We start from the raw sequence: 11864 nt of genomic DNA, 5'->3' as shown, positions 1-11864 counted from the left end.
CTTAGGACCGGGGATATAGTTCCATGGCACAGTGCCTGCCTGGCAAGCACAAAGTCCTGAGTTCAATTTATGGTACAAAAAAAACAAAAAAAACAAAAACAAAAAAAAAACCAAACTATAGTCTTAGTCTTGTCTTTAGTTTTATTTAGTGTAATAGACACATAAAATAGGAAGAAAATGTTCAAATAGGAAGAAGGGGGGCACTAGAGAGGGAGAACGGGAAAAGAAACAAGAAATGAAGGAAGAAATGAAAACGAAGTTCTTGAGAGGAAGAGGATGGCCCACCCCTAAAAAGAGAATGGTCTGTTTCTATAGGAAATCCTGAAAATTACAGTATAATCTCAAAATCCTATTTATCCCTTTGGGAAGTATGTAAATCTGGCCATTGTGACTTTAATCTCAATGTATTGCCTTCTTCAAATGCTCCTTCAGCCAGTTTTGACGTGTTCTCATCTTCTGCACTGACTTCCTTGAAGCCCTAACACTGTTTATTTATTAATTTCTAATTTAGCTGCCTAATGGAAAAACCTATACAGTTTAATTTCAATCCCACTTAGCCATTATAGGGCAGTGCTTTTTTTGATACTGTGTTTTGTGGTGTTTTTTTTTTTTTTTTTTTTTTAATCTTTCTTTTTTTTTTTTTTTTTTGGTGGAACCGGGGATTGAACTCAGGCTCTTGGGCTTGACATGCAAGCGCTTATTCTACTGAGCCATCTCCCTGGCCCTGTTTCTTTTCTAGGAGTGGGCATTTACAAGCCAAAGTCTTTGTGCTCTGGCATTCATGGCTACTGGGTTCATTGCTATTTCTAAGCCTTTCTATAGGCAGACACACACACACACACACACACACACACACAGAGTTACATATAGAGTATGTATTAACATGTGTACTTTCAAAGTAAAATAGCTTATAAATTTATACTGATACTTCCAATTTAAATCAGAATGATAGGATTCTTAAAAAAATCTCTTCTATCTTGGACCTGTGTTTACTTTCTTCTATGTGGTTGACCCTGACTCTCAAGAATACGAAGAATAATGTAATTAGAATATCCCTCATTCTCAGCATAACAACATGAAAGTTATATAACTAGCAGTATCTTAAAATATTTTAAATGAATAGATGTATTTATTATTAAAATTAGTTGTTTGATTTACCTATAGTTAAAATTAAATATTTGTGCCATGCGTGTGTTACCAGAGAATATAAATCAGTGCATATTTATTACTTCTTCCTTTTAACTCTCAGTTTTGTAATTATGTTCAATGCAGTCCTATTTAACACTGGTCTTTATTTTGATATCTTTCTGGGTATTCTGGATTACTAAAGATCTTCTTAATGGATTTTTAGTTGAAAATCCGAGGAACAAATATTCCATGAAATTTGCATGCTGAAACCCATTTTCACATAGAGCCAACTCAGAGTCAGTCTTGCTGTTGCACATTCTCAGCCCACATCTTCTTCTCTCAGTGATTGTAGGCTATTCTCGCTCTATATTTTTAAGCATAAAGCGATGTTAATGAAAAGTTTAATGCTAATATATGTTAATCTAAGTGGTTTTTCCTCCTAAGTCATTTATTCTTGTTGCCTATCTGTCCAAAGGATACTGTAATTTGGAATTTCAAATCTTGCTTTTTTATTACGGCAAGTTTTCTCTTGAAATTTTCAAAACTTCATTTGTTTGGCTTCCCAGATTTGGTTTTCTTCTTTTCAAGGAATTCTATATATAATTCATATGTTCATTCTTGTCTCTCTTCAATAGGTATATGTCTTTCAAATCCTTTTACTTGTTTCTTCTTTTTATTATATTTTAATTTTTTTTCTTTCATTTCATCTTTTATGTCTCTTAAGGTATTATGTATTGTGTTATTAGTTCTTGGTTTTGTTCTAGTTCAACCTTCATACTTGAAAATATTATCTTCTTTTATTTTGGATTACTTTCTCAGTATTAGTTCATTCCTGAATTTTCCTAATTTTGACCTATGTTGTGTTTTTCATGAATCTTTTTCCTATGCATTTTAGCTCATTTTGAAAAAGAGCATTTTAATTTTGATCAGTTTGGTGGTTTTATTTTTCTGGTATATTGTGTCTGTGAGGATACTGTTCTGTTCCTTTATTTTTTCTTACAGCCATATGAGGTTTGACTGTGCTACTTTTCTGTTGATCATTTTAATGTGAGTCTAGCCTTATTAATTTTTTAGAAAAATGGTCCAGATAGCTCTTCTAGGTTGACAGAGCATTCCAGTCTGCTCTATGTTTGTGCAGTGATCCAAAATTGGGTGACTTGTTCCTGAGATCTCCTGTTTCTGTTTGCTTCCATTTTTTTTTTTTCAAATAGACTCTCTCTTGTTACTGTCCTGCCTGGTTTTGAATTTTTATTTTGTTTCCAGTGATGTATTCAGTCTGCAAAAGGAGCTCGAAGAGGTCAGTTTCAAGAACCCGTATGGTTCTTGTAGTTCTTGTTAGCCTTTCATTTATAATAATTTAGTTCTGAAAATGTCTATATCTATTAAGGATTTTTAACACTGTGAACACTATGCTAAGTATGTTACACATATTTTCTCTTCTCTTTGCACCCACCCCATTCCAGGGATTAAAAAACAACCCATGGCCTTAAATGTGGTCAGTAAGTACTCTACCACTGAGCTACAGCCCATCATGCATTATTCTTCTTAAATGCTCACAAAAGCATTATGAGGTAAGTGCTATCCTAGATCCACTTTGAGGGGGAAAAGCAAGGCAGAGAAAGATGACTGATTTGCTTAGTACACAACTGGTATGACTCTCTTGGTTTTTGGTATAGAAAATAAATACTTCTCTACTTGCAGAAGCAAAAATAACAATGAACTTGCTTGTTCTTGTGAATGTATCAGCCCCTTCAACTGCATTATGGACAAAATAATCTATCAATTCTACTCCTCGGCAGAGCCAAAATTCCCTCCCCTCCTAGACATCTCTGATTCTAGAGCTAGATTTTTATCCTTGCAATACTGCATGACTCATCAAACTTCCTAAGATTTCTGTGTTAGTTGCTGGAAGTTTCTTTCATTGTAGTACTCATCCCAGTGGAAGGCTGGCCAGATTATTTAAATGTCATGTAATGGTCTATGGTGCCTTTTAAAACTCTATGAAATTGGTGTCCAAGTAGGTTTTGAATGTTCCCTGTCTTTAACATAATTTGAATAGAAAAGACTTCTAATCTATGACTGTTTTCTAGGTTCCACTTGTATTTAGAATATTTGAAAATTTACTTTTCTTAATTTTCTAGATTCTACTTGTGTTTAGAGTAATTGAAAATTTGGTTTTCTTAAAACTTTAATTTTTTTAATTTCAACTTTTATAGTTCTAAGAATCAAGCACAGGGTCTTGAGCATATTAGATAATGAGCTACACCACCACTGAGCTACACTACCAGATTATCTTGAAATCTTTGTATGATTCACTTTCATGATATAGTTAGACTTTCCCCTAGAGAATACAAAATGCCCTGCCTATTACACAAGTCCTTCAATGGTAGGAATTTGTCAATAAAGCCCTGAAAGAAAGCTTGTCTTAAAGAACAACTTCAATATTTTTCATTTACTCTTTAAGTATTTATTGAGTATTTCCTACTCACTAGACATTATAATAAACATTAAGAACACAAAAAGAAACATAACTTGTCTAGGGCCATGTGGAGATTCCATTCTACACATTACATAGTACTATGGAAGTTATTTGATAAAACGTGAGGCCCAGCCAGAATGTTAATAAAGCCGTATTATTACTACACAATTTAAGGAGTGGAACATATCAAGAAAACTTCAAAAATTTTTTCTTACAACAAAGAAATGTTCAAGGTAATTTACAAAAATATCCTAGATCATTCTAACTAGAGAGTGAAGTAGCATTAGAAAGTATCAAAGACATTAAGAAACTTTATGTACATTTTAAATAAAAATTATAGGTAAGATATTTGTTTTTACCCAGTACTTGGCGTATCTCTGGCCATTCTTTCTGTACTTCTAGTGCAGACTTCAGCTTAGCACACAGAGGGACATAATCCATGTAATCGATTAATACACGAACAATGCTTCCTACGAGGTGTTTCATCCAAGGAACTGTAATAAACTCACAGAACTGAGATAATCGATAAATTCAATTTAGTAGTATTATTAAGGTGCCATGCATATATAACACTCAGTTTTATTAGGAAAGAACATACTGTGTCTTTTTATAGGAAATAAAGGATCCCTAACAGTCATGAGCAACCATGTTTGCTTGCTTCTGTTAGCTATTAGCCTTGGAGACTAGCATGGCTCTTTTGTGACTATGATTAACACAATTGAGAAGAATCATGTTTTTCTCCACCTGGCCCCAATACTCCACCATATAAGCACCAAGTGATTAATTACATACATTTTTACATTCCATATTGTATTTCCAAATCAAGAAAAATAAACAATATATTTTTGTGGCTAACTTCATACTTATGCCCTCATATTACAAACCAAAGAAAATCAAGAATAAGAAATGCATAAAAATTAAATCTTGTTTTTTTTTTAATAACATCCCTCAGTGAGTGAAAGTTTATGAGCTAGGCCTAGAGTACAAATTCTTAACAGCACATGAAACATGCTCTAGGATAGAGCATAGGTTAGGCCACAAAACCAGCCTTAACAGATTTAAGGTCAAAATTATGTCAAGGATCTTTTCTGAGCACAGTGATATAAAACTAACAGGCAGAGTTTGGGGAGCTTTACAAATACCTGGGCATTAAACAACATCCTCCTGAGCAACCAATGAGTAAATGAAGAAATCAAGGGGGGAAAATAAAAAATGTCTTGAGGCAAATAAGAGGATAATGACCCAATACACAGAAGAGAAGGAGGTAACTCACCGGATTATCTTTTATTACACAAGACGTCCAACCTGGAAGTACTTCTTCCTCAATCTTGGACCACACAAATGAATTTCCGAAAACGTCCCCATGCATACAGTCAAAGCACATCTCCACTTGATAGCCATGATTCAGCAGTAGCCTCAGCATGACTTCGTCGTTTAGAGCATACTGAATGGCACTGGGGAAACGAGTGTCATTCACACGCATGAAATAGCAATTGACATTAGCTCCATGAGAAAGAAGCAGCCGGACAATTTCATGATTATTGGCTCTCACTGCCACAAGGAGACAGTTGAGGGGATCCAGGTTTGGGTCTGCACCTGCAGCCAGAAGGACTTCTGTGCAATGGATGTCATTATTAGAAACGGCAAAATATAGTGCTGTTTTCCTTTCGTCCTCATAGCTCTTGGAAATGTGATCGGCAAGTAAGGCATTGATATCAAAACCACTTTCAATAAGCAGTTCTAGGCACTGTGCATTCTGTCCATCTGCTGCTGAGTGAACTGGAGTTAGCCCACTTTTCCGAATTGCATTTTTGGATGTTACTGGGATAAGATATTTTAATGCACTAAAACAAACAAAGAAACATCTCTCAAATAGCCATATGGAATAAAGAGAATTAAGAAACTAAATAAACTCTTTTCTTGCTAAAAAATGAATACAATTTATTTATTTTCTCTTATTTTTTGGTATAACCTTATACTTAAATGTTTAACCTTTTTTTCATCAAAGTCCTACTATGTAGTTTGACATAATATAGTTCTTTTTTAAATTATCCTTCTCATTCAAACACTCCCGGGGAGCATGCTGGATCTTATATGTTTGGCTTTAGATGTGACTCTTCAGGACCCCTCCTCATCCAATTTCTCTCTGAATAATCTAAATTTTATTAGCCACTGATGCTATATGATAAAAGTATTTCAAAAAGCTCTTCTGATGGCATTTAATAACTTTTCATGATCTTGACCATTAGAACCAACATGTCATAGGAAATGATAACTGGAATCAAACTTGGATATCATTTAGAATAAACCTTTTTCTTAATAGAATAAAAAAGTCTCCAGGGCAAAAGCCATTTAGCTAAAATCACAGTTACATGTAGAGATTTGGCTTTGATCTTAAGATTGATATTAATTATGCCTCATAACTGACTCATAAGTATTCAGTTATTTAGCATTGGTTATGTATATAACCTGTCTTTGACCATATAATTTATAATTGAATTTTTAGCCAAGATAAGTTTTTATTTCATCACACTTGTATCAGTCCCATCCAAATAACTGATCACAGCTTGTATTTCTAAGTACATGAGATAAATACTTGTGAATTTCACACTTGGCTACCCAACTAGACATGCATAAGAGCCACAAGCAAGGATAACTTGACACCTTGTGCCTAATTCAGAGCTCCCATGTGTGAATTTATGAAGACTGGGAGAAAATCCAGGTAAACTTCAACAACATGTCACTTAGCATCAATTATACATCATTAGCTTCTTAGCTAACACGGCCACTGAAAATGATAATACTACTACAAAGTTTCTGAAGTTATGAAACAGATTTAATTGCTATAAAACCACCTCTTATGGCGGATGTTTAGTAAATATAGTGATTTGAGACCTAGAGTGATGTGTTGATAACACATGATTTAAAAAATGCATTCAAATAGTTGTATGGAAACAAATCCAAATTTATAATGAAATATTCTATTTTAGCATACATTTACCTTTATACTATAACATCCTGGATGCTAGAAAATAATTAGAACAGCTTATTATATTGTTACAAATTTTAATTCTTTTTTTTTTTTTTTTTTTTTGGTGGAACCGGGGATTGAACTCAGGCCCTTGCACTTGCCAGGCAAGCGCTTATTCTACTGAGCCATCTCATGGCCCCATAATTTATTTTGTTTCTTTGTTTGTTTTTGGCGGAATCGGGGATTGAACTCAGGCCCTTGCGCTTGTCAGGCAAGCGCTTATTCTACTGGGCCATCTCCCCAGCCCCACAAATTTTAATTCTTATCAAGGGTAAAATTTTAGAAACTCTGTAGCCTTTTGTTACCATGTTTTAAAATAGACATTCTTGAGCAGCTTGTACAAAATGCTCAGTTATAACTTGGTCTATATAAAAGAGAATTAAGAGAGCATTTCTTTTCACTATTAAAGTAGTATAAATTCATCTTATACAAATACAAGAACATAAAAAGAAAGAAGAAAATCAACTTCTAAGCATTTCAATACAAGCCTTGTGAACACACGCTGCCTATTTTGCTGTGGCTTTGGATAGCACCCTATACAGAGGGATGGGTGATTATACTGCATACATGATTTTGCAATTCTAGTGTAAAATTATCCCCCCTCATGTACCACTCACAGATAGTGGCCCTCATAGGCAGCTCGGTGAATGGGGAGGTGTCCCGCTCTGTTGGGTATGTTTCCACTTCCACCATACTCCAGCAGGAGGGCGATGCAGTCAGGGTTACCCCCACCTGCTGCCTCGAACAACACTGATGCCCCATCATCCGCCAAAGCAAACACATCACCACCTGGCAGCACAAACATGGCTTAAGGTGACAGAACAGCAGTGTGAGCCTCATCCCCTTAAAAACAAGCTGTTGCTTTCCTTTCTGGTTAGAACTCAAAGTTAAACCAACCAATTAATTTTCACAGTGGACGAAACTTCCACTCTGTCTACTTCAACAAATATTTGTTGACTACATGATGTGCAAAACAGTATGCGTGACCTTCAAATGAATTAAATTTGACTATTAATTATAATAGGGAAATGAAACAAAATGCCATCAGAGAACATACATTGTATGATAGACCAGCAACATTGGTTCTGCAAAGCATAGCACAAGAGCAGGAAGACTATTTGGTTATGGCTGACGCAAGAAGCTATTAACTCCTGTGCATTTACATATCTGCATCTGGAGGGAGAGTAATACATCTCATTTCATGTGGATTCTTTAACGTAGAAATGAGGCTACCTTGAGACACTTTAAAAACCATTAGTGTATTTACCATAGATGCTACTTAGAGGGTTATGTGATCCAAGGCTTCATTTACACATGAGGAAACAAGAGTAGATAAATTGCTAACATTCTGAGTAGGTGGCACTGTATATTTTTAATTTAAAATGATCATCCCATAACACAATTCTCATGGACAATTTCCTTCATAAGTAGCATGATATATATAGGAAGATGCCTTGGCCTGTTAGGTATATTTTTACTTCCTTCATAGTAGAAATGGGTAGGAAGGTCGGAGTCGGTAGCAGAAACCAGTTTATGAATTAGGTGTCTTAACTCTTGGTTGTACAGTTATATAAAACACTTTAAGGGTCTAAAGTGGGGCAAGGTCACAATCTGTTGGGGAAAATTAAGGTAGAAATTAGAGGCAGTGTTTCAAATGATTGACTCTGAGTTTTGCTGGAGTGTATTCAGGGGTGGGGGCAAAGATCTGCTCCACACTAGGCAGAGGGGAATATCAGATATGTCTGATAATACTGACAGTCTACTTTGGCTGGAATCTAAGGATACCAGATAGGAATAGTGAAGCGCAAACCCAGGAAAACAATTCAGATTAATGTAGTACAGACTATTTCAATGGCCCTTGAAGGAAAGAATCTGTAGCTACAGTGGGTAGCATGGATGAGTGAATGGAAAACTGGAGAATGGCCGGGAAATGATTATACTGGTCTAGAGAAGAGAGATGGCAAAGATGGCAGCTGAATGTGGCCTTAGCAGCTGATGGGATCAGAAAATAAAATGATGGCGGAATTAGAGAGTATTAGTACACCTAATTTTTCAGTACTGGTTGTGGTATATTATAATATTGGGATGTGGGAAAAGAGGAGGAATTCAGTGTAGGCAAGGATATAGGTAGGACCTGAGTGGAAACCAGGCTGTTTCTAATTAGAGCAATCAGATCTGAGCTTGTGGATCTATCACTTGTAATGCACAGGGTTTATTCAGCTGTGGAAGGGGGATTAAGGCAGAGGCAGGACACAGGCCTGAGAGCCTCATGCTTGGTTCCATTTGGAGCTGGAAGAGGAGCCCACAGTATGGAGGAGAGGAGAGTTGCAGAGGCAGGGAAGACAGCAGGGAAGTGGCAGTTCTTTCCCACATACCTTTGTGGATTAGATGTTCCAAAACATCACAGTGACCAAACTCTGCAGCAACCCCTAGTGGGGTGACTCCAAACCCATCTCTCAGGTGGGTGTTGCCTCCATGGTTTAGGAGCAAAGATATAATATCTTTCCGGCCTTGCTTGGCTGCTTCATGCATTGCTGACCACCGCTTGACACAGGGTTGGTCAAGGCTGGTGTTGTGCTTGATCAGAGCAGATACCATGTCAAAGGAGCCTTTTTTAACAGCTTGAAAATGATTTTTAAAAAGAACAGCCAATAGTAGAGATATTAACATAAATAACTCACATAGTATTAGAGTAATTAACAAAATTAATATCAAAATGCATATTAGTTATTTTTACTGCATATTGTATAAAAGAATACTGTATTTCATGTATCCAAATACCTATATATGGAGTATAAATACTCATGATCCCACTCTCTTTTCTTTAAATCTCAGTGGGTGGTAAAAGTTACATGGAGGAAAAAAAAAGTGGATAGATTGGGTTTTGTAAGTTTATATATGCAGAGTGCAAGTATAGTACCCAATAGGACATCAGTAAATTATTTGTAGTATTTTATCATTCCCAGAAACCTGGAGCCATATATATATACAATGTTTATGAAGTTTTCCCCATAGAAATATTAGTCCCCCCTACCAAGGATAGCAGGAAGCACTGAGTGAACTTTTCTAAACTTTCATGGAGACCTAGCAATAGGACTCTGAAGAACCTAAGCAGGCCTGCCGTTCTAAATGGATGAAGTATGTGATAGCTCATGACTTTGCCAGAAGTCTCTCTGCTCTGTCACCCTGCTGGCTTCTCATGGTTGAGACCATACTGCCAAGAGCCCCTTCTCTTTTTTGTATTATTCATAGGTTGCCCCTGTTAAGATGCAAATACTTCCAAAACATAGAACATATTTTACCTTTTCACCAAGTAGAAATTTTAATGAAAACAGATGTCAGATTTCCTCATCCATTTATTTATCATTCATTCATTCATTGACTCACTCATTCATTCATTCATTCATTCATTCATTCATTCATTCACTTTTCACTTTATGTTCAGATGAATGGCTCTTTGTTGAGGAGGGATGGCTCGCTAGAGAAGAAGCCCATGCTGTCTTCTTTTTGAAAAGAGGCTCATCATGAGCCTTGGTGGGAAAGGCAGGAGAAGAAAGTTGTTTATGAGATCACACAATATTGCAAGATTACACACAACATTCTGGGTAGGAAGAGGTAAAAATGCAGAAAGATCTATATGGTTAGAGGAAATGGCTTCAGGTGGTGTGATGGGGTAAAGAAGTTGTTGTCTTTTCACTTTTTTTGCAATTTCTTTTGATGTGCAAAACTTCTCAATAAGAGGAGGTCCCAGTTGTTAATTCCTTCAAGTATTACCCATGTGATTTGTGTTTTGTTCATGAACTCTTTGCCTATCCCTATGTTTTCAAGAGTTCCTCCTACTTTCTCTTCCAGATTTAGTGTTTCTGTTTTAGTGTTTAGATCTTTAATCCATTTTGACTTTAGCTTAGTGCATGATGATAGATCTGGGTCAAGTTTAATTTTTCGGCATGTAGAGAGCCAGTTTTTCTAGCACCATTTGTTAAAGAGGCTATCTTTCTTCCAGTAAGCATGTTTGGCCCCTTTGTCAAAGATAAGGTGGCTGACTGTCTTCACAGAGGCTTCCATATTGGCATATTTTGCTGAATTCACACACCTACAATATTTAAATGACAATGGAATACCCATCTCTGACTAAACAAAAAAAGGGATACAAATGAAGGACCATTCTGTACCTGTATATTCAAAATAGGATAGATATACAGCTACTTTCTCTTAATTCAATGAATAGAAAGATTTGTACTAATAGTGTTTGTGGACAGGATATCATGTCTGCATCTTGTACTATGAATAACCACTAAGAAGACAATAATATGCAGTGTATTAATTATTGAAGCTGTCCTACTAATCAGTTTTTTTAAAAATTTACATAAGCATGGTTTAGGCTAGTGTGTGGCCTATCTTTACAGAAAGTTCTATGTGCTGCTGAGAAGAAAGTGAATTCTGTCGTTGTGGGTTGGAACACTCTGTAGACCTCTCGAGTCCACTTGTTTGAAAATATGGTTTAACTCTGATATTTCTTTGTTAATTGTTTTTCTCTGGTTGATACATCTATTTGTGACAGTTAGGTATTTAGGTCTCCCACTGTCATCGTGTTGATATACTAATCGGTTTTGAAACTGTATCATTGCTATTTGCTTCTCAATAAAATTATTAAAAAAATAACAAGAAGACTTCAAATTACTGCAAGAAAAAAAAAAGACAATTGTCTTCTTCATCCGCTCACTGTCTAATGTAGAATCTGTTGACAAAGGCCTCTCCCCAAACCACCCATCTGTGGCTGGCAGCTCTAATTGTAGTAAATTACCTTATCATAGTTGTGTGACTATAGAGCAAACTCTAGGCAAGCTAATTGAACTATGAGAAGTGTGTCCTCGTTTATCTCCTTGCCTTTTATAATTGGAAAAAAGTTTGTTTGATCATGGTCTGTTTTCCTTTTATTTCACACAATATATTGAATAGCAATAATAATCTTTCATCAAATAACAGTATATGAATGCCACCTCCAACTTCAAAAATTTCTTTAAAATTAATATATACTTTCTATTAAATTTTTTGGTGCCAAGGACATATTTTCAAGATACATAGGACAAATGAGGGGACATGCCTCCCAAGCTAACCTATAAAGATATTTTTAACCAAAAAAGTGACAGAAATAATGAAAACTATTAAGACACAGTTTTGAAATAATATAATCATTAAGTGAAATGAGAATGAAAAAATTCTGAA

General features: G+C 35.7%; 1 protein-coding gene across 3 annotated transcripts in view; it reads right to left on the bottom strand.

Moving 5' to 3' along the window:
• Asb15 (ankyrin repeat and SOCS box containing 15) overlaps nt 1-11864 on the bottom strand; it is a 38308-nt gene that overhangs the window by 5012 nt on the left and 21432 nt on the right. The window contains exons 7-10 of one of the 3 annotated variants that reach the window (XM_023703419.1): nt 9014-9259; nt 7256-7427; nt 4881-5451; nt 3967-4021 (exon numbers count right to left, since the gene is read on the bottom strand). In XM_023703419.1, the coding sequence (XP_023559187.1) occupies nt 3967-4021; nt 4881-5451; nt 7256-7427; nt 9014-9259 (1044 nt within the window). Of the gene's footprint in view, nt 1-3966; nt 4121-4880; nt 5452-7255; nt 7428-9013; nt 9260-11864 lie in introns of all 3 variants that reach the window. The other 2 variants (XM_004643311.3, XM_023703420.1) reach the window with 2 other exon arrangements.

The sequence above is a fragment of the Octodon degus genome, unplaced genomic scaffold (genome assembly GCF_000260255.1).
Source record: "Octodon degus isolate 3935 unplaced genomic scaffold, OctDeg1.0 scaffold00170, whole genome shotgun sequence".
Classification (NCBI taxonomy): domain Eukaryota; kingdom Metazoa; phylum Chordata; class Mammalia; order Rodentia; family Octodontidae; genus Octodon; species Octodon degus.
This window is presented reverse-complemented; position numbering and strand designations above follow the sequence as displayed.